General features: G+C 41.2%; 3 protein-coding genes across 3 annotated transcripts in view; all 3 read right to left on the reverse strand.

Moving 5' to 3' along the window:
- ptpmt1 (protein tyrosine phosphatase mitochondrial 1) overlaps positions 1 to 1,199 on the reverse strand; it is a 5,506-nt gene extending 4,307 nt beyond the window's left edge. The window contains exon 1 of the mRNA XM_076078794.1: positions 915 to 1,199. Coding sequence (XP_075934909.1) covers positions 915 to 1,061 — 147 coding nt within the window. The 5' untranslated portion in view covers positions 1,062 to 1,199. The remainder of the gene's footprint in view (positions 1 to 914) is intronic.
- Positions 1,200 to 2,583: 1,384 nt separating this feature from the next.
- Positions 2,584 to 12,574, reverse strand: prc1b (protein regulator of cytokinesis 1b). The gene is made up of 14 exons (XM_076078824.1): positions 12,459 to 12,574; positions 12,099 to 12,231; positions 10,350 to 10,472; positions 9,892 to 10,125; positions 8,747 to 8,917; positions 8,086 to 8,235; positions 7,850 to 7,997; positions 7,620 to 7,756; positions 6,703 to 6,798; positions 6,463 to 6,609; positions 6,270 to 6,380; positions 6,078 to 6,191; positions 5,057 to 5,236; positions 2,584 to 3,615 (listed from the first exon to the last, which is right to left on the reverse strand). Exons 1-14 carry the CDS (start codon positions 12,467 to 12,469, stop codon positions 3,544 to 3,546), a joined length of 1,827 nt encoding a protein of 608 aa, XP_075934939.1. The 5' UTR covers positions 12,470 to 12,574; the 3' UTR covers positions 2,584 to 3,543.
- Positions 12,575 to 14,630: 2,056 nt separating this feature from the next.
- On the reverse strand, positions 14,631 to 22,247 carry LOC142934294 (uncharacterized). The gene is made up of 14 exons (XM_076078823.1): positions 21,902 to 22,247; positions 20,620 to 20,822; positions 20,348 to 20,488; positions 19,449 to 19,587; positions 19,132 to 19,360; positions 18,566 to 18,707; positions 18,317 to 18,460; positions 18,178 to 18,243; positions 17,967 to 18,025; positions 17,184 to 17,368; positions 16,681 to 17,081; positions 16,296 to 16,395; positions 15,279 to 15,486; positions 14,631 to 15,177 (listed from the first exon to the last, which is right to left on the reverse strand). The coding sequence occupies exons 1-14, from the start codon at positions 22,013 to 22,015 to the stop codon at positions 15,041 to 15,043; spliced, it is 2,268 nt and encodes a 755-aa protein (XP_075934938.1). The 5' UTR covers positions 22,016 to 22,247; the 3' UTR covers positions 14,631 to 15,040.
- Between the last annotated feature and the right edge of the window lie 389 nt (positions 22,248 to 22,636).

The raw sequence follows: 22,636 nt of genomic DNA on the forward strand, positions 1-22,636 counted from the left end.
TTACTAGTACTTTTAGTTATTAAAGCGTTATTGAGTCACACCTGTTTTACTAGTACTTTTAGTTATTAAAGCGTCATTAAGTCACACCTGTTTAACTAGTACTTTTAGTTATTAAAGCGTCATTAAGTCACACCTGTTTAACTAGTACTTTTAGTTATTAAAGCGTTATTAAGTCACACCTGTTTAACTAGTACTTTTAGTTATTAAAGCGTTATTAAGTCACACCTGTTTAACTAGTACTTTTAGTTATTAAAGCGTCATTAAGTCACACCTGTTTAACTAGTACTTTTAGTTATTAAAGCGTCATTGAGTCACACCTGTTTTACTAGTACTTTTAGTTATTAAAGCGTTATTAAGTCACACCTGTTTAACTAGTACTTTTAGTTATTAAAGCGTCATTGAGTCACACCTGTTTAACTAGTACTTTTAGTTATTAAAGCGTTATTAAGTCACACCTGTTTAACTAGTACTTTTAGTTATTAAAGCGTCATTGAGTCACACCTGTTTTACTAGTACTTTTAGTTATTAAAGCGTCATTGAGTCACACCTGTTTAACTAGTACTTTTAGTTATTAAAGCGTCATTAAGTCACACCTGTTTAACTAGTACTTTTAGTTATTAAAGCGTTATTAAGTCACACCTGTTTAACTAGTACTTTTAGTTATTAAAGCGTCATTGAGTCACACCTGTTTTACTAGTACTTTTAGTTATTAAAGCGTCATTAAGTCACACCTGTTTAACTAGTACTTTTAGTTATTAAAGCGTCATTAAGTCACACCTGTTTTACTAGTACTTTTAGTTATTAAAGCGTTATTAAGTCACACCTGTTTACTAGTACTTTTAGTTATTAAAGCGTCATTAAGTCACACCTGTTTAACTAGTACTTTTAGTTATTAAAGCGTCATTGAGTCGCACCTGTTTAGTGTCGGACCTGAACGGAAGCGCTCCGAGGAGGACCGTCTCGTCCACGCGATCGAACCAGCGTCTCGACGTCACCTTCTCCATGACAACATTGTAGGCTAACGTCGGGTAGAAGAGCAGCCGTGCTAACGCTCCGGACATGACTGAACCACTAATTATGTTAACAAATGAGCTTTTAAAGTCGGCCGGCTCTTAGTTAATACGCACAGTGACTCACGCGAGTCTGACCTGACGGTTTAAATGTTGGGTAGTTACGTTACGTGTTCTTCCTTTACGGCAGGCTGCTCCGGTAACAGCACGACTTCCGGTGTGAATCCTTCAGAATAAAATCATCCGTGACCTCCACAAATATGATTCTTTGTGATAGTTTGAGACAGTTTTGCAAGTTGTATTTAATTATTTGTATTCGTATAACAATTTATTTTAAGGACCACTGTTCAAAAACAAGCAAAACAATAAAAAAATAAAAAATAAAACAATACAAAAAATAAAGATAGAGAATATGATCTGGAACAGATTTGGCATGGCTACTTCCCATCTGCAAAGTGTATTAATCCTGCTGTCCTGTACAGTAAATTAACATTTTAACATTACCTTTTAATGTGACATCGACCATAAAAAACGAATTGCAAGCAAACAAACTTTATTTAGATAACTAAATAGAAAGTGAAAAGATACTAGATGCATTTTTCAAATCACAAGTTACATGACATGTCTACAGGAGGAAGAAAAAAAAAGGAAAAACAGAGAAAGATTTAAAAAACACGAAGAAAGACAACCGTACAAACCACCAAAGTAATAGAAATCAATGAAAAGACGTTTTTCTGGACCCTACTGTTAAAAAATGAGCTCATGTAGCTTTTGACTTTTGTACTTAGGTTCTTCGCCCAGTTTTGGTAATAAAACATCCCCAAATTTCCATTTTGGTTATACAGAAAATATTCTGTTGACCCTTTAGTTAAGAATCCCTTTTAACTTAGACATAGATGACAATATTTCTTATGGCAAGTTTGGTTCATACATATCACAAAAACGATGACATCAGAGAAGCAAACCTAAATGTTAACATCATCCGGTCCTATGAACTGACCTCAAATCAGCTCACCTTTAATTCTGTGTTATCTTCCTGATCACAGAGTTTGAAGTCTGTTAAAGTGGTAAAATGTTGATTCCTAGAATTTGGAAATATAGCATTAAATATGCGCAGCTCACCGATAAGTTAATATTTAGTTTGCAGACGAGGCTGATCACAAGTCAATGGTGAAACCTTTCAGACCTTCAATCTGCCGACACAGAGGTGGAAGAATTTGCCATCTCCCACGTTTTATTGACGATGATTTCTTTGCCTCGGATGAGCCAGAAATATGTGGAAAATAAAGTATTTAATCTCTAATAGAAAATCCATGTCAAAGTTCACCCAAGTATATATCCAATAAAGTTAATGACAAACTAAGACTGTCTGGGAACTCAAGCTGATAAAGCTGTCTGGAGTCTTCCAGAAGGCTTAACATTAAGAACCTGTGCGCGCGCGCGCGCACACACACACACACACACACACACACGACTTACCTCGTCTAATAAATTTTAATTTCATAAAAATCCTAAAAACACTATTTAGAGTAGACTTGGTGAGACTTGTGTGGGAATGTATAATGATTTCTCTTAGTCGAGCTTAACTAAACCACATACATTTTATTAAACAGGTATTTGTGACATTTTCCAAAACATTCTACAAACCTGGAACTTTGCAGGTTTTTCATGTCTGTAGAACTCTGGATGAGTTTCAATTGGTCTCATTTTGCATGTCTTTACATTTCACTGTATTTGCTAATATTTTTGTGGTAAAACATTGAGGCCAATATAAAGATACTGTATATATATATATTTTTTTTTTTTATAAAGGAAAATTATTCATCATAAAAAAATATCACTCCATACTTTTCAAGTGAAAATACATTTATTGTATCCGAGAAGCTTTTCCAAATCAGCCAACCTAGTGTATTGAATCCATGCGATTTAACTATATTCAAACAGCAATATACAGAATATAGAGCGTACTTTCATAACAGTCTTAAGTCCAGTTTAAACAACTAACATCTTTGTCAAACAGGAGTTACTGTGAAGCACAGCGGACACAGAAAGATGTACACAGATACACACAAGTATACAAACACATTTGGATGGAACAGTGTGTGTGTGTGTGTGTGCGTGTAACATTTCACGATGCGCTGCAAATATATATTTTTTCTAAAAAAAGTGCAAAGTATATATAATACATTTGGCCTGTAACCCCGGATTGCACAACATCAGAAAGCTAAAATTTCTTTCGTTTTTTAATGCAAAAAAATAAAAAATGTGCGGTACAAAATACAAGCATGTATTACATCTCGATAACTGGCGAAGTTTAGTGAGTCAAAGTAGTGTTAGTTAATTTATGACAGACATTTCTCTTCCTCTTACAGACAGTGATAGACCACTGACTTAACACTTTATTAATATATATATATATATACACCTTCATGTACTTATAGAAGCGCATGGCAGTGAGATGCGCTGATCCGTTTGGGAGGAGATCAGAACTTCTTTGAGAGGAACACGCTGCGATACCCTCAGAGCGGAGAGGTCAGAGGTCAGAGGTGGTGGAGTTCAGGATGTCGTGCTGGATCTTGGCGTTAGAGGCCTTGGACAGATCTCGCTGTGGAGACAGAAGCAGACTTGTTGAATCCTCGAAACGTAATGTGACGACGGGAGGAAGACGAGACAGGAGGAAGCAAACGTGCCTTCAACAAACAGCCGCTCGACGTTTCCTCATTATGAAGTGATGCTAGTGAAGGCTGTTCGTGTGAACTCTGATCCACAAGAAGAGCTTTTAACTGGAGAAATCCACCCTTTTGCTTACTAATAAGTAACATCACGTTATTTGCATCAAGCTATTTTGAGAAGCGTTGTTATGGAGCTACCGTCCCTTTAAATAGGAGTTCCTACATTTACCAGGAAGCTGTTGGACAAACTCCCCAAAAGTGTTTTGAAATTGCTGCTTGAGTGAATGCAGCTGTGGCCCTTACTAAAAGCTACAACAGGGAACGTCATGTTGTGGTGATTTTGGCGCTCCCTGTGGACGATGGTGGTAGTGTTTCTGAGCACCAGATGACGAGCTTCAACAATAACTATACAGAAATAGACCAGCTTCTCTCCGATGGTCTCGTTTACTCAGAAAAGGTCAGACAGAGGATCAGGACTAAGACATTTCTCTCTCTCCGTCTCTTCTACGATGAATTTGGCTGTTGAATGACTCTGGTTACTCGAGGTCCATGCATAACGAGTGAGAAGTGAAAAGTCAGGTGAAGAGAGACAGAAAGATGTCAGAGGTTGTGGATAAACAGGCTGCGTTCAGACCGACGTGAGCCCCAGCAGGCTTCCCACTGGACTCTGGAGGTCCTCGTCCATCTGGTACCACAGACGGGGATCTCTTCATACACCATGTAACCAGCCAGCAGACTAATATTTACATAATGTAACGCACATAATACAGAGTTTCACACACTTTAAACCTGCATCTGCTACCGTGTGACGTTCACAATATAATCAAAATACTCTCAAACATAAACTACAATTTAAACCTTAATTAATGATCCTGAACATAGCTTCAGATGGCCATGTTGTCTGTTTTTAAAGGCGATATATAAATAAAGTTATATGTAAAAGTTTATATTATTGCCACCCTGAGAAGTTTCCAGCTTTTGGGTGTTTTGGCGTTCCTCAAATTCTTCGATCTGTGACTCAAACTGGACAAACTGGACAATCTGGACATCCCACTGCATGCTTTCTAAGGCGGGGCTGATGTCGGTCTGAACGCTGACTGTACACGTTAAAGCTAAAGCAGCAGGTTAAGTTGCTCTTTAAGGGTAATGTTGCCTTTAGTTAGAGGCATGCGGTTACTGCAATAAGAGAGATTAGTCAGAATTACACAGTTTTGGGATTCCAAACACACCTTGACTGAACAGATTCAGTGTCGCCCAAGTCCCTCTAAAACATAAATTTACACCATCAGCATTCACGACACGCTTAAATGTGTTGCACAGAAATGAGGAAAAAGGAAGCGGAGAAAATAGAGTAGAGACAAAAGAGTAAATTACCACAAACTGGGAATATGTGCTGGCAACAGAGGCTATGCTGAAGTTAGGCTGTGGACTAGCAGGGGTCAGCAACGCACCGCTCAGAGGGCTCCCCTTCAGCTGGGCCTCGTTCTCCTTGTTGCAGCCCTGCAGCCGAGGGTTGGGGGGTTTACCGCCACCCGGTGTCCACGATGCCGGAGCCTGGAGGGACACACGTCAGACCAACTATCCTCTTTAACGACACAGCGGTGACATTTTACAGTGAAATGATGAATCAGAGTGAGCGCAAGAAAATACTCGTTCACATTCAAGACAACAGAAACACTTCGGCTGAGGTTATGTACAATCCAAAGGACCAACAAATGGAGCCGACTCTGGTCAATATTATAATAAGCTGGTTCTTCCAGAAGAGATATACTTGCCAACTACTTTGTTTTGGATTAACTCTCAAAGTTATTTTTCATTGTAAATATGGCAGAAAGTGCAGTTTTCAGCCTCTCAAATGTTTTGTACCATATTAAACTGTTTGGGACAAAACGAGACCTTCAAAGTGTCGATCCTTTCGATTTCAGTCCTGAAACAATGGAATTGTGCTCAGACTTTAGCAGGCTGGAGGTTTGGGCTTTGTCAAGAATTCCAGACCAACATGATATTTTTCTGAATTGTGTGTGTAGATCTGTTGCCTTATGGCTCAATCACCGTTGTGTGACCTCCTTCAGCGATAGATAGCGACTTAACAGATGTTTATGTAAATTCAAATCCTTAAGATTGCCACTTAAATGACATCACCGTTGACTTTGAGGAACGGGAATGGTGACATGCCGGTATTTTTGCATCCTCATTTCCATTGTTGTCAATGTAGACATGCAGAAAGAGTTCCAGATTAAATTCAAAATGAACTTATCCTCGTTTTGACTTTCTTTAGTTTAGCCAGTGAGGCTCAGGTTGTGGTTGCTCAATACCGGCTAAACCTCGGATAAAAGGATGAAAGCGAGACGCAACGTGTGAGCGGGCCCTTAGTCTTCTTGAAAATGAAACCAACCTTGTTAGCGGACAGAGGCGGGCGGGGCGCAGGCGAGCGGCAGAGGGTTCCGCCGTAGACGGAGCGGCTGGTGCTGTTAGAGGTGCCGCTGGAAATGCTGGAGGTCGCATTAAACTGAGGAGGGAGGCGGAGGGGAGCGGGTTAAAGAGGCCACATTTGCAAGAAAGTATAAAAGTGAAATTGTTTTGCTACCTTTCGTGATTTAATTGGGGTTTGAGTGCCGAGGAGTCTGCGTTTGGTGGGGGTCCGTACCGCCGTCCCGTACAGCATATCCTCCTCGGTCTGCTTGCTCTTCTTGAGATGCTGTGAAGAGTTTGTAGAGAGAAGAGTGAGCAACACATCCGGGCTACACGAGCCCATAAAAACACCGCGGCAGCTTGTTTACCCTCTCTTGTTTCTCCATCTCCTTCTGTACTCGGTGCAGCTCCCACTGTTCCTCCACATACTGCAGAAACTTCTGCCCGTTGACTAGAAACTCACGATCCTGTTCGCTTTCCCACGCATCGATCTGGGCTTTTAATTTCCTTTCAAGCTAAAAAAAACAACAAAAAACAAACGCATGAGTTAGTGTTGAATGCTCAAAAGAGAAGTGAGTTTAGAATGAGAGGCGGCCCTCACAGCTTACCTTGGGCAGGCTCTTGTGCAGCTCAGACCTCTCTTTCTCCTCTTTGAGGAGATTCCCTCCTCTGTTGGTGAATCTTGTTGGATCTGTGGCTTTCTTCTGTGAGAGAAAAATGAAAGAGAAAGTTCCACCTCAGCTCCTAAAATAACTATAATATACTAAAGTGTGTAGCTCAAATACAGACACTCAGAACCTGAAGGACACAAATGTCCCCATTGAAACTTATTGAAACCGCAATGTTTTTCCCACAGCTATTACAGCAAAGAGTCATGTTTTACATTATATCAGGCTTTCAATCTAGAGCCATGGATTCAGAACATGTGTTTGAAGGATAACTCCAGGATGTCAAACTGATTCATCAGAGAAAACAAGTTTAAAGATAGAAGCTGAAGTGTAAAAGTGAACCAACACGTCACCTGGAGATCCAGACAGAAGACAATGAAACTAAAGAACACCACTGGTCCTCTTTATTCACTGTTAATCATTAAAAAGAGGGAACTTTAGCACACCAGTAGGTCGAGAGGTGCGTAGGAGAATACCGAGCTCGATGTACCAAAACACTGACTAAATATCTCTGAATGAAGTGAAGAAGACAGTGAGCGGGAGTCTTCTGCTCTATACTGTCACCATCATTAAAATACATTCAGTGCAACTTCATAGACGTGCTAACGCTAGTTAATGACGTGCTAACGTACTCTGCTAATGTTAGCTCCACGAACTCCAAATCCACTAAACCAGCCTGAACATGAAGAACATCTGAAGCCATCGACGCGTCTGTGGAGACGAACAGTCGCTGGACGATGCTACGCTATGATTGGCCAGTCTGTGTTTGTGGGCGGGACTTAGAGAAGTTTTGTTGCTCCTCTGGTTTCTGCTCACAGCGAGTGTTAGTTTCCCGTTCCCCGTCACATGGTACTCACCTCCAGCTGCAGGAAGAGTCTCCAGCTGTCCTCCCACTGGTGAACGCCGTCATAAAGCTCCCCGTGATCCTCATAATGCTGCTTCAAGCGCTGGATCTCAGCGTCATGCAGACTTAACAGATCTTCAGTAACGTCCTCTATGAAAAAAATTTAAACTCAATTAAAGTCTCAGCACTTTTCTAAACTTGAGTATATTTCTGATGAAGACAACATTAAACTAAACAACCCACCGCTAAAATATGGAGCGAACGCCTGCCGCTGGTCGCTGCTGAAGAAGCACTTCTCCCAGAGCACGGCGATCTCAGAGCGGATGGCGTCCGTCACGTTGTGGATGTTGAGCCGTTTGAGCTCCTCCAGACGCTGAACTTCTGCTTGTAGCTGAAGAGGAAAAAATTAAAAGTGTAAACCTAAAAAATGAACAGAAGAACAAACTAGGAACCAGGAAGTAATAGTCAAATCTTCTCACCGCTTCCAGGTTCCTCTTCCTGGATGTGACCATGTGTTCGTTGAAGGCCTCTCTCTCCTCCTGAGGCACGTCCAGTCTTCCCCACAGCCGCTGGATCTTCTCCCGGTGAGCCTCGCACGTCGCCTCGTTCTCCGCCTTGCGCTCCTCCAGCTGCAGGATCGACACGAACACCGTTGGATCGCTTATTATATCAACGCATCAAACATGAGAGGGTGGAGGTAAAGAGAGGAGGAGGAGGGCTCCGACTCATCTTCTCAGAAACTAACGATCAGGATTATAACTCGCTGAAGGGGAAACGGGGACCAACCGAGAGATTCCCTCAGAGATATTAACGTGACATATTATTTGGATAAGATTGCCTTAAAGAAACGTCATCAATGCATTTAAAATATCATTACATTTAAGTAAATGAACACGGATATTAACAGTGTGGTGATGCAAGTTATAATGTTTGAGAAAAGTGTATTTTCCTAAATGCTGAGACTCCTTAGACATTAAACCTGCTCATTACTGTGAACAGATGAACTGTAGCTTCGTACTTAGGCCTCAAGCAGACGTGAGGAAACATCCGGCAGGAAGCACTTTGCGAGCCCACAAAAAAGTGTGCTAAAGAGTCACCGCCGCTGCTACAAGTCCATCCTCTGGGAAACACTTATCTTACCTGACAAACAAGCAGTTTGAGTGACGTGATGTTGTCTATCGAGAGGCAGAAAGAGTCCTCGTCCTCACAGACCACGTCCTTCTCAAAGCTGGTCTCGGGGACGTGGTCCAGCTCTCCCATGTACAAGATGATCCGCCTCTTCAGGTCCGTGAACTCGGCGTACCGCCTCGCCTGAAACCACGAGAGCGGCGCACCATTTGGTCAAGAACAGATCAGATTAGTGTTAATGACAAACGTGTCTGTGTAGGTGTTGTAGTGACCAGCTGGTTGTTGTTATATGACAGACATGTAGTTGTACAACACCACCAACCTCATCTTTACTGTAAAATGTCAAAAGAAAAGGTGTCTAGCATTCGGGAGTGTGTTATCAAATTGACACCCAGATTCAGGACAGTTTTCCTTAAACATGAATTCTCAAATGTCCTCTCAATGTCTAGATTCATGTGAAAACACATCAAACCAAGAAAAACACAAACTATCATCTCAAAGCCTTAAATCTCTTTTCAGGTAAAATAGAGCTCAAGGAAGAGAGAGAATCACACTCCTCTTTCCATTTTCAACCCGGGGTTGAGGGTTTGAATTTATTGTAGAGACGCATATATATTTAATAAACAGCCAAAAAGAGGCTTTCATCTGCTCCTGCCCATTGTAGAAATATTACTGTTTTCTCTTATTCACAGCACCACCGCGCTGTCTCCCGCTCTTGTTCTCTGCCTTTTATTTTAAACCAGGAAGCCGACAGCAAAGCCTAACTTTACTTTTTAACGTTACCAAACAAACAGAAATGCTCTTCCCTCATCCTGAATCGATTCCAGAGGACTTTCTTGTTTTATGAATGAAGCAGTGTGTGTTTGACCAATCGGGGACGGTCATCCCTGCAAACCCCACCCTGAAAGCCCCATGACTAGTGTCTTTTTAGGGGCTAAAAGACCCCTAGACCCCGGTCCCTGCAGTCAAAACAGAATGAGTTCCTTGAAACGGTTCCCTGGTGAAAGTTCCTGCTGCTGAAAAAGAAGCTAGAGAAGATTATTGTGCTGCAAAGACAAACCACCTGCAGTAAGACCTGTAGCTCTCTAGGAGAAACACTTTCCTCCTCATGCAGTCAAAATAACTCCAGACGTAGACTTAACAAAGCGAGCTCTCACCTTCTCCGTGTTCTGGTTGGCGATGTGCTGGCTGAAGCTCTCCAGTTGTTCCGGCGTGGGGACGGATTGAGGAAGGATGCCGTACGGCATGGAGCACAGGATGTCGCAGAGGTCCTGGTCCTGGTCCAGCAGAGCCTTCAGCTGCTGCATCCGCTGAGCCTTCTCCGTCATCAGAGCCTCCACCTGGGTACGGATGTTCCTCTCCTGCTGGAGCATGCTGATGCCAGTCTCCTCCTGAACGCACGAAGAAGAGAACGACAAGTTCAGGATGTTTCTAAAGCCACTAAAGTCTGTTTATCATCAACTAATAACTACAATCACAGAGGCGTTTTATATTAACTGACGTTATGCAAAATGAAAACATAGTGAGCAAGCAGGTTAACATTTTTAAATAACAAAATAAAACAGTAGAAATATTTGCATGATTCAGCAGCATTGACTCTGCTGGTGGTCGTTACCTCAAACACGGGCAGCTGGAGTTCCAGGTAGAGCTTCTCCATTTCGGTCCTGCAGCTTTGGATGCTGCTTATGAGTCTGGTCTTCAGAGACTCCTCCTCTCTGATCATCATATCCAGCAAACTCTGGAAGGTGAAGACAGTGAAATGAATCAGCATTGTGCAGCAGACAGATGTGTGGATCTATTGAAACCCAGTAACAGATACTGAGGGCCGATATGGATACAGCTATTAATTAAAGTGATGTCGTTCCGGTCCCAACATGTATTTGGAGTTAACTTTGTATCCAGTAATACTGGTCCAGCTTTATTTGTACCTGATCTAGTTTATCTAGACACACTACTGCTGTCTGCCAACAATCCAGGAGATGAGAGCACAACGTACTTCAACTCAACTGTTGAAAACACGACATTTTAATTGTTGCATTACATGATAACATGTGTTTTTTCCCTCCACCAGGTTGTATACTGGAAGCTTCCTTGTTCTCACACGGCTGCCTCAAATAAAAATTACTTTTTGGTCAATTTTAAAAGAGGAAAATCTTGCACAGAAAGTTAGATATCATCATATGAAGCACTGGCTTCCAAATGCAACAGCAGTAGTTTAAATAGAAATAGCCTGAAGGGGCTCTAGTTAGGGCTGGGCGTTATGGTGGAAATCACAATATTTTTGACCAAATACCTGTTCATCCATATTGTGACAATCTTGGAGGGTTTACTATTGGTGCTTTTACAAAATATTTACACAATTAAAACTGTAACGCAGCCTTTAAAACCAGGATTAGCCAACCCTTATGCCACATTGTGATATTCAATATCTAAAACGATTACTAGGCTCACAGAATTATCTCGATAGAACATCTGCATGCACGACTTGTAGTTAGATAATAATTCACCCACATGACACATCTGTGTGATACATGAGCCATTAGTCCGACATTAGCCCTCTGCTGACAGCAGGAATCACATGAGCGCCCATCAGTTGGAGGATACGGAGCAAAAGAGAATAAAAACTGTCAGAATGTTGAAACTAACGTCATCAGTCGACAGACGATTGGCTCTTTTCATGACGGATGAACGCCTGTCACTGTTCTGGACATTTCTAAGATACATCTCAGATAAAACAGTCGTAAAAAGTAGAGAGTGATTAATACATGTTAGATACTCTGGTATCAATGTATGTGGCAGCAAAAAAAAAAAAAAACTGCATGTTTGAAGCCTTCTTCAAACTACAAGTATGTTTATACACCGTAAAATGTCTCAATCAGTTCATATCTTGGTCCCATTATTTCATTTCATTAACAGAATATCAATATCAGATAGTTGTCTGTGAACTTCAGCAGATTCCTGCACAAACCTGTACCGCTCTCATCTTAAAACTGATATATTGTGCTTTTTTCACCATGTTTCCTATATTTATGTTTCTTGACTTTGACTTTTTATTTTCTCACATCCAAAACACAGAGGTAAAGTCCTGGGATGTGAAAACCTACCTGGTAATAAACCTGATTCTACTTTGATTAATAGGCCAGATGTCTCGATGGTGTGGTTAGTTTCACTCACCCCTTCCCCACCCTCCTCTGTCGAAACCTGTTTATAATCCCTCAGATCACAGATACATTTGCTGACCTAAGAAAGCACCAGGTTTCTTGACGACATTAACTGGAGGTCTCACCTTAATGTGGTTATTGACGACATTAACTGGAGGTCTCACCTTAATGTGGTTATTGACGACATTAACTGGAGGTCTCACCTTAATGTGGTTCTTGACGACATTAGTCCTCTGCAGTCTCTGGTCCTCGGGGATACCGATCTCCTCCCAAATGTCCTTCAGGTGGCACAGTGCTTTATTCAGGCACGACACGGCCTCTGCTGCGAGCACCTCGCTATAGGAACAGACAGCAGGACAGGTGATCAATACATCTATTGGCACCAATAGTGACGTTTGAAAACCACAGAAAACACAGAAGTCACGTATCTGATCAAGCTAACAGACGTTGGAGTGTTTTTAGCTAATGCTAGCTAGCTAATTTGATCAACAGTTAGCTACGTGCTATCTCATTTACCGAATATCCAAGTTTATTTAACGGTTAATAAACAATAAAAATCTCACCTCTTTCTCATTGTTGAATTCCACTCTGTTGTGATTATCGGTGAAGAGTTTAAAACAAACTAAAAGTTACCACAGAGACGAGCGGAGCGTCACCTCTCTCTCTCTCTGTCCGTTTGTACGCAGTTCAAAATACGAGTACCACGGCTTTCTGCTCTCTGATTGGCTAAAAATACGAGTACCGTTGCGTTCTGCTCTCTGATTGGCTCGTTCCACAGGAGCGCGTGTTGGGTCAAATCAATGTCGGCCGCCGAAGGGCGCGTTTCGCCGTTTCGAGTGAACCGCCCATCGCTGGACAACCGAAGAGTGAAAACAAACACACTAGTTTCATTGAGGGTGTGGTGATGTTCAGCAACAGTTTGACACTTCATGTAACAGAGGTGCGGTGTTAATTTTAGACTTGGAAGAATTCACAGCAGACCAGTGATGGAAAAAGTATTCAGATAAAGTAAAAGTACTTATACCACACTGCGGAACAGTTAAAGCTGGCACGACAACATCAGGCAGTGGCTCTATTCTTCACAAATTTTAACCAACACTGAATAAAATAAACAAAACTAAACATTGACAAAACTATGTAAAATACTTAAGTGAGGATGATGTATGTAGCTTGTCTGATACATGTAATTTACACTTTTATATAAATACCTTGAGCTCATTGCATCAGTAAAGCAGCTATCAGCAGAAAAAATAATAAAAGGTCAAGCACAGTGTCCAGAGAAACGCAACAAGAACATTTTACACACAAACATTAGAAAAAGAACATGGAGCATAAAAGCAAATGTATATATATATATATATATATATATATATATATATATATATATATATATAGTATATACAAAATCATTCATTCTCACTTTACAAATATAGGGAATCAGACAAAAATAAATCAATATATAAAGCATTGAACACAGAACTAATAAACAAACACATGAACTCATTATAATTAATTAAATAACAATAGCCTCTCAAATTTGAACATTTGAATAATACAGACCCGATTCCTTATCATTAACATTAATCAAATTTAACAAGTAGAAAAATAAACTGATTAACTTCACTCCTCTCCAACGGCTTCTCTGGTCTGAGTGGAGTCACCAACCACCGTTACTCTGACTCTGATAGGGGGAGTCTTCATTACAGCCTCAATTGGCCCCCACTTGTCCTCCTGTATGGTGAGGGTCCGGTTGTCCTCAAGGAGCAGTTGAAGACATCCTGGAGTCCCCTCAACGTCCACGACCCCATAGGCCCCGCCCACCTGACGAAGGACAGGTACCATATTGTCAAAAGACTCCAAGGATTCAATAGAACTGTGACACCACACAAGTCCCGGCACACCTCCGTACATCCTTTTTCAGCCCGTGCCAGACGAACTTCGCTGCCACCAACTTCTGAGACGCCCTCTTGTCAGGGTGCGACAGGACATGAATAGCGTTAAAGACCTGTTGTCTCCATTCGTCGGGAACAACCGGCCGTGGCTGGCCTGTGGAGACGTCACACAGGAGCGATTTGATTTTTTATCAGATTTAGAAGAAAAAAACCTCCCTCTTGGTACCATTGAGGACAAACACGTCCTCTAGTTAAATGGCTATAAAAATACTATACATCAACATTATTTTCCCCTTTAATGAGTTAATTGTTTATAACTACCAAGTATTCATTAATTTTAGTCTAGTGGACTTCTTACTCATTAAGGACCCATCAACTAATATTTGTTTCAGTAAGCACAAAACAATGTAAGCCAGTTAAATCTTAAACATATAAAAGTTTATGACTTTATAGTGTCACAGATTTATATTATATTTTTTGGGGCTAGTAAAATATCCAAATCTATAATAAAAAATATATTTTTTGTGATTCTTGAAATTTCCAGTCGTTTCACAGAAACTTAATCAGTATTTTGATGAGCGTTTCATTGTTTACGTCTTTTTTTTTACAAAAACTACAAAACATTTTTCTGGTTCCGGATTCTCAAATGTGACATTTTTTGTGAAGTAAATATCTTTAGATTTTTGAGTGCTGATCAGACAAAACATTAGAAGTTTGATGACTTTAATCAGTGAGCTACATGTTTGGAGCTCCAGACTTAATGTCTCTTGATAGATTTCTGTAGTAAGAAAAAGGAGAAGCGTGTTTGTATGTAAGAGAGAAAAATGAGTTAAAACAAAAACATATGCATGAGAATATATCTTTTTATTGATCCATTAAATGTTTCATAAATGACAAGGTCCATCCCTAAAGGGCTTTTGACATGTGATGATAACATTTGACACAATGATTATGATTAGGGCGGCACATATTAATTAAATCATGTCATACATAACAATAGAAGCGTTTGTAAAGCTATGATTGGATTACTGAACTGAAACGTTCTGGTTTCCTGTTTGCACGGGCACAGATGTTTCCTCGCTGAAGTATTTCCACCTATAAGCTGTAGACATGTATAAAGGATTTAATATGAAGCTCATTCATTTAAATGGGCACAGAAGATACATGAGCACTCAATATCTGACAGCAAAACTAATCAAAAGCTTTACGTAGTCAAATGTAATTAATGCAGAACTGGTATTCTGCATGCTGTCTTAACGTTCATCTGTGGACAAAGGTTGGTATTTGACCTTTGACATCCTGGCCTTGTACAGGACCACGGCACTGATCATGCCAACAGCTGCGAGAAGACATCCAGCGATGAACACCAGGTTCAGATTCAGGTGGAGCGCTGGAGAGACAACAAGCACCATGTTTTAACTTGATCTGGTCCAAAGTGGCTCAAAGAAGTGAAGTGTGCTGGTAACAAATAACCTTTCTCTAGTTTCATACCTGAGCTTTCGCTGCTCTCCGCTGATCTCTTTAAGCGCAGGGGACCCTGGGAAACGAAGTGCCTGGCACTCTCCACGCGAACCTCTCTCTTTCTGCGGTGGTGGTCATGAGGCGAAGTGGCTGGCGTTGTGGAGCTGATGCATCCTTGAGAGGACCTGGTGTTGGGTTCCCCTGCTGCACACATCAGGACTGTGCAGCTGATGTACACCTGAATGAAACAGAACACGCTGTCATCACACCAGCAGACGGACCGACAGCAGAGCTGTGCTCAGATCCAGTTAAAACCTCCGCTCCACTTTGCATCTCCACGACAGTCAGTGACGTCCACCTCGTCCTCAAGTCCATCCGTGTCAAGTGGTACCAGTTTATTTCTTAAAACCTCGTCAGCGTTGAGTTTATTAGAGATGCAGTTTTTCTGTCATGATCGTTAGACATCAGATTCACAAAGTGAAGCCACAGGTTGTAACAACCAGTCAAGTTCATAATAACCACATTCAAAAATGAATTTAAAAGGAAATACAATGTTGTTCTATAAAAGGTGAGATGGGAAACATAGATTGAGTTTCACAAAACATGTCAAAAATTACATGTTTTTGTTGACAAATTGCTTTTCTTGAATTGCTCGACTAATCTTTATTGAAAAAAAAGTCTATTTTATTTAGTATTCTACAAAGTCTGACATTATTACATTCAAATATGTTTTGTTTTTGATCAATTATTGATGTGATAAGCGTCTCAGGTGTTTTCAGAGATTTGCTTCTCTCTGATTGGTTGTTACGACCTGTGGCTTCAGTACAAACATGTGTTGCTTCACATTGTGTGTTATACCTGATGAAGATCCATGACGGAAACACTGTGCCTCTAATAAAGTTCACTGCACCTGTCCACCAAGTGTGCATTGATTACCACTTAGTACAACTAGTCAGATAAATGAAAGGACGTCATGAACTGGACCTATTCGTTGAAGCATTTAGAGATTTCCCAGAGACATCAACAGTCCTCTGCTCCGTTCTTTACCTGATCAAACATGCCGATGAACTTGAAGGCCTTCATGCTGAACCTGAATTGTCTCGGGTGGGAGGGGGAATGGATCTGAACGGTCGGGTCCACTTTACACCTAGTCAGAGCAAAACACAACAAAAAGATGAGACACGTTGCCTTTGTTACTCTGTGCCTTACAGTGGATGCTGCTATAGGGGCAGAGGTATTGTTCTATTGGTATTCACACAATAAGAAAAGTACTGTAGGTTATACAAAAGATGAAGTGAGTGAAGCATTGACTTCTACATCCTGACAGGGTGACATTACACAGAAGAGCCTCTAAAGCAACAATCAAAGAACTAATCTTTACAAATGCTTTGTTATGCCCTCTATTGCCACTAGGGGGTCTGTCCATGCCTACCCATTCTCAATGATGGAGTAGGTCTGCTGGGAGTTCTGGTTGTCATATGGTGAAGCTCTGCAGGACTCCACAAACAGCACGGTGTTGTTGACGGAGGAGGTGGCCTCTATCTGCTTGTAGACCCTGCTCCCTATTTCATACACCACCGGGTATGAAGTTGGATCAACCATGGCTTGGTATTGGTCGTTAGCATAGAACTCAAACTGGTAGGTGAACCTGCCGAAGCCCCTGTCCCACACTGAGACGATGGGCCTGTGTACTGTGAAGGCCAGTGTCGCGTTTCCACGTTTGGGGTACTGGCAGTAGAACTGCACCTCCAGCAGGTGTTTCCTGGTGATCACGTCGGTTCTGTTGTCAAACGTGGTGATTTCATTCTTGAACCTGAGGTTATCCCCGTCTTCCTGCAGTGAACAAAGGTTATGTATTCAGTCCTCATACTGCTAGATAAAGGCAACACCAACGACTGAGAGAGAAGAGCAGCCGGTAACAAAAGCCTGCGTTACCTCGAGCTCAGTGCCACAACCGCTGAGGGGGATGTCGGCGAAGACGTAAGTGCTGTTGGAGTGCAGCCTGCAGGCGATGTTGGCGCCGTCGTTGAGCCGCAAATGATCCTCATGGAGTCCATGGAATGAAGATTTCTCAACCTCTACTCTCATTGTGGACTCGGTGCAGATCACATGGGAATTAACTAGAAGAAGAGAATGTTAGAAAATACACATTATATACCAATGGTGTACTTATTTACAGGGGGCAGTAATGCCAACAAGAACTTCAGCAACGTTCCAGCAAACAAAGACTGCGAGCTGGTAAACATTGATGTGAACAGTTCATGATTTAAAATACTTTGTATGAGGAAGGAAAGGCTCCCAAGGCCACGATACACACAATGTGTTCTAATGAATGTAAACATGGTATTTGTTCGTATACTATAAACTCCACAGGACACCTTTAGGTTGTGTTTCCACCAAAAAGAAAGTGAAGTTTCTTTACAGTTCTGCTGGTTTGGTTTCACTGGGTATGAACAGTTAACGTGGTATTTTTGTGTAGAGCAAGAATGTTTTGCATCCAATGACGGCTCTGAATTTTGTCTGGTAGGAAGGTTTAACCAATCACAGCACTTTATAGAAGTGCACGTCTCGCGGCTTTTTTAACTTTTTAACTTTTTAAACCATGCAGCCAATATTTGGCACTTTAACTTAACATTTAGCGTGTGATATATTTGGTGAAAATACACACCATTACAGCTGTACTTAAACAACTAAATGTTGACATTAAAGTAGACTCACCTTGCACCCTCCGAACTTCTACCAGAACACACCTCATCTCGGACTGATAGACGCTGGACCTGAGAAGCATCGGTGAACACTGATTTAATGCCTGTTACTCTTTCAGTTAGGCTGATATGTCATGTTCAAATTATTACTGGTGGTTTTGGCTCCTAATTTTCTACTTTGTTGCTTAAGTGAAAAACACCAAACACAGAGAAATGTCACTCACTGTGGAGATGGGGTGGAGTGGTGATTGTGATTGTGATGGTGTGTGGTGGCGGTTCCATCATGCCTGCTAAAAAATGTGTTACAAAGTCAAATCATGGCTTCACACACACAAATTCTCTCACAAGGAAGCCAAAGCTTACCCGGTCTCCGCTTCAACAGCAAAGCAGATCGGGAAAAAGTCCCCCAGGTCATCTTGGATAGGCGTCCACCTGATGACGAACTCCCCATGTGTGCTCCTTTGCTTGGTGATGTTCAGTGGGCCGCTGATGATGATGTCATGTATTCTGTGTGATAACAAAACAAAGAAAGCAGAGATTTATTGACTCTTTCCTCTCTGATGTTATCTCACGCGCCTCAAGGCAACACCGGTCACGTCGGCTCTCACTCACGTTGCGTGTGAAGCTCGTGCTCTGACTCTGATCTCCACTTCTCTGTCGACCTCTGCATGGAGGCGGGCTCCGTTTAAAGGTGTGGGGGGCAAAAACTCTGGCAAGTAGAGTCCCTCCTGACACGAGGGAGCAAGTGGGTCCACTGGAGTTAAAAAATAGAAGATTCATTTAAGTTCCAAAGTGCAATAAGTAACTTATACTTTTAAAAACCGACACTTTGCTGCTGTCTGTGGATCAAAACTTCAAAGTGTCGCTGATTTCTAGCAAAGACAAATGGTCTGCTGGCTATAGCTGTTCATGTTGTTCATGAAAAGAGTTTTAAAGAGACATGGTTTTACAGGACAGAGACGTTCAATGTAACAAAATTCACAGGCAATAGTTTAGTGAATAAATAAAAACTAGTTTCTGGTCAAACTGTTCTCAGAGACTCCTGACTTTAAGAATCTAAAATAATGTCTTCTGCCATGTGTAACATCTCATTAAAGTGTTGCAGAGCTGCAACATGAAGCAGGTTTTTTTGTGGATTGGCTCATTGAAAATGCTGTCACACAATAAAAAGAACTCACCAAGAAAAGAGAACTGCAAAGGTAGTTTACTGAGTGGAGGAGTGGGGCCATGGAGGGTTGTATGTGCAGCATGTCTCTTACTCCTCACAACCAGTGGAGTCCTGGAGGATCGGGATCCATCAGTGTAGCCCAGAGTGATGTTCCTTTGCGGGAAGTCCTCCACCACCAACTCAAATCCATAAACTCTGGGGTCGGTAGTGGATTGATTGTAGTGTAATGTGCAAGAGTCCTGACGATGTGAACATTTTGAAGTTAAGTGAGGCAAAGCATCAGTGAAGTATTGAACAATGTATTAGGAAATTGACTTTTCAACTAACCTGATCTAAGGTGAAGCCTGAAGGTTGGTGACACGAGCTACACTCTACATTTGGGATATTTCCATATCTGCATCGAACTCTGTCTCCATCAGGATCAAAGGACATCAGCTCGTATGTCCGTGAGCAGTTCTCAGGAACTCTTGAGTGGACACATGAACATGAGTCAGTAACACGAGTCAGTAACACGAGTCAGTAACAAGAGTCAGTAACACGAGTCAGTAACACGAGTGAGTAACACGAGTGAGTAACAAGAGTCAGTAACACGAGTGAGTAACACGAGTCAGTAACACGAGTCAGTAACAAGAGTCAGTAACACGAGTCAGTAACACGAGTCAATAACACGAGTCAGTAACACGAGTCAGTAACACGAGTCAGTAACACGAGTCAGTAACAAGAGTCAGTAACACGAGTCAGTAACACGAGTGAGTAACACGAGTCAGTAACACGAGTCAGTAACACGAGTCAGTAACACGAGTCAGTAATACGAGTGAGTAACACGAGTGAGTAACACGAGTCAGTAACACGAGTGAGTGACACGAGTCAGTAACACGAGTCAGTAACACGAGTGAGTAACACGAGTGAGTAACAAGAGTCAGTAACACGAGTGAGTAACACGAGTCAGTAACACGAGTCAGTAACAAGAGTCAGTAACACGAGTGAGTAACACGAGTCAATAACACGAGTCAGTAACATGAGTCAGTAACACGAGTCAGTAACACGAGTCAGTAACAAGAGTCAGTAACACGAGTCAGTAACACGAGTGAGTAACACGAGTCAATAACACGAGTCAGTAACACGAGTCAGTAACACGAGTGAGTAACACGAGTCAATAACATGAGTCGGTAACATGAGTCGGTAACATCAGCCTAGCTGTTTCATGCTAACTGCAGAGGACTTACCTGAGGAAAGGTAGAATGGCAATGTCTGGTGACCTGTTGGGTTTTCCAGTGTCAGATCTTGATCCCAGATCCAGTGAAGACTGTAGTCTCCAATCATTATTCAACCCGTGACGAGTTTGGGTCCAACAGCAGCCAAGATATCTGGTATGTGCATCAATCAAAAGACACTCTTGATATACTGCACCGAACACTGGCTGCTCTTTATAATAAGAACAACAAATACAATATTCAGCATTTATAGGATTTAAGGGAAGAAGAAAAAAAAAACTCACCTTAATTCAAAATGTTTGTCACTCGGGACGTTTCTTGTGTCGACTGTTTCAATTTGACACCATTGTGTGTTGGATTGTGGTGCATTGGTGCTGCTGTCAATCTTACCGCTCACCCAGGTGGAGGTTAAGCCACAGTTATGCCAACAAAAGGTGGTGTAGGAGTCCTGACAGCTATCAAAGGTTGCCATGTGGCGAACTTCCACCTGTGGAAAAAGATCCTCGAGTTAAAGACGGTGTCTCTGCTGAAGATAAGGACATTCTAATGAATTACATTTCTGTTTATTTACTCTATAATGATATCCATTTAAAGAAGGGTGTTCATCTGTAATAATCATTTCAAAAAATCAACAAATATAGTTAAAGTTCATATCTTAGGTTTTTCTTTAAAATCATAAAGAAAATTATTATTGCAATATGTCCTCTGATCTTGAGATGAGTAAAGAAAACGTGAATGGAAACCATAATGACAACAATAATGATAGTATGTTCACGTTTAGATTAAGGAAATCATTGTTCTCATCAAACTTTAATGATTTTTTTCTTCTTCTCTTGGTGAAATAATGATTTTTTAAATGTTAAAGGTCATCCCTTTCAGCCATGGGGGATTCCACTTTATTCTTTTTTTTACCTGAACAAGTTATAGATCATATATTAATCATAAACGGGAGTTTTACAATGTTAAATAATTTAGCGTGTTTACCTGAACCTAGTTTGCCTTGATTATGATTATGTATTTTTTGGAGTGAAAAGGCAAAACACAAGAACATAATATGAACTCAGCAAGAATGAAAGCATGAATCAGAAATCAAGCCTGCAATATCAAGAGTTTTCAACATATCAACCCATATTATTTTACATCCATCACGCATTAAATTCTTACTCTGAATTTAAATAAAATGTGGAAGTGAAGTTGCTATAAATACACGTTTTTTCCGGCCCCCTTGAGGAGCTGTTAAATATCAAAATATCTTGTCAGCAACATCCGGGGGAATTTAACTGTTTCAGAAAGGAAGATAGTTTTTAATAAAGTCCTGACAAAGTAATAATAATAAGTAATAATACATTTGATGTAAATCTTTTCAATGTACTCAGAAACATTTAATAGCAAAAACCTTTTATATTCTCTAAACAGAGCATTCAAACCCATTTAAAATAACAACAGCATTTATAATAAAGAGATTAAATAAGCGTTCCCAGAATATGACAAATCCCAGAGGAAACATATTCACACATCATCTGGGATGCACGTTGCACATCATATATAAAAAGTTGCATCTCTCACCCGAAATGATCCGTCAGGGTTTTTGTCTTTGACGCTGAATGTCACGGATCCCCCAAAGTGACGACGTGCAGACGCCAGTGAGACCAGGAGCAGCTGAAGCAGCACTGAAGCCATGATGCCCTCAACTCACTATGTCTGGAGGTTCTCTACCACTCACATCCACCTGCAGGATCATTATATATATCCCTTCAAGTTTCATGGAATGCACACGATGTGCCGGAATAGGCTGCAAAACTGGTTTCACAACGTGTTCTACTGTCAACGACTGCAACGGTGACAAGTTACCCAAAAATGAATTATAGCAAATGGTACAACAAGGAAATAATACATACTGCTTCCTCCTCCCGTAACAACCCAAACAACCAGATTCTCTACACCTCTCATTACTGATGAATGATATTGTGCAATCAAAGCGTTTGGCTTCTGTCTTCCTCTCAGCAGCATCACGTACATGCAAGCAGTGCTTTTAGTGCTAAAGAGACAATTAACCCCAAAAATAAAACACACATTTTTCCTCTCACCTGTGTGCTATTTATCAATCTAGATTGTTTTGATGTGAGTTGCCCAGTGTTGTAGAAGTTGTCCGTAGAGATGTCTGCCTTCTCTCCAATATAAAGGAACAACATGACACTCTGCCCACAACAAGAACTGTGGAATATCTCGAGTAACGGGTCATGATTTCTGCACAGACACTTTGCTGTTGAGTTTTCCAAATGTAAGCTGTGTGTCCTCTAT

The sequence above is a fragment of the Anarhichas minor genome, unplaced genomic scaffold (assembly GCF_050575085.1).
Source record: "Anarhichas minor isolate MPS153535 unplaced genomic scaffold, ASM5057508v1 ptg000067l, whole genome shotgun sequence".
NCBI lineage: Eukaryota > Metazoa > Chordata > Actinopteri > Perciformes > Anarhichadidae > Anarhichas > Anarhichas minor.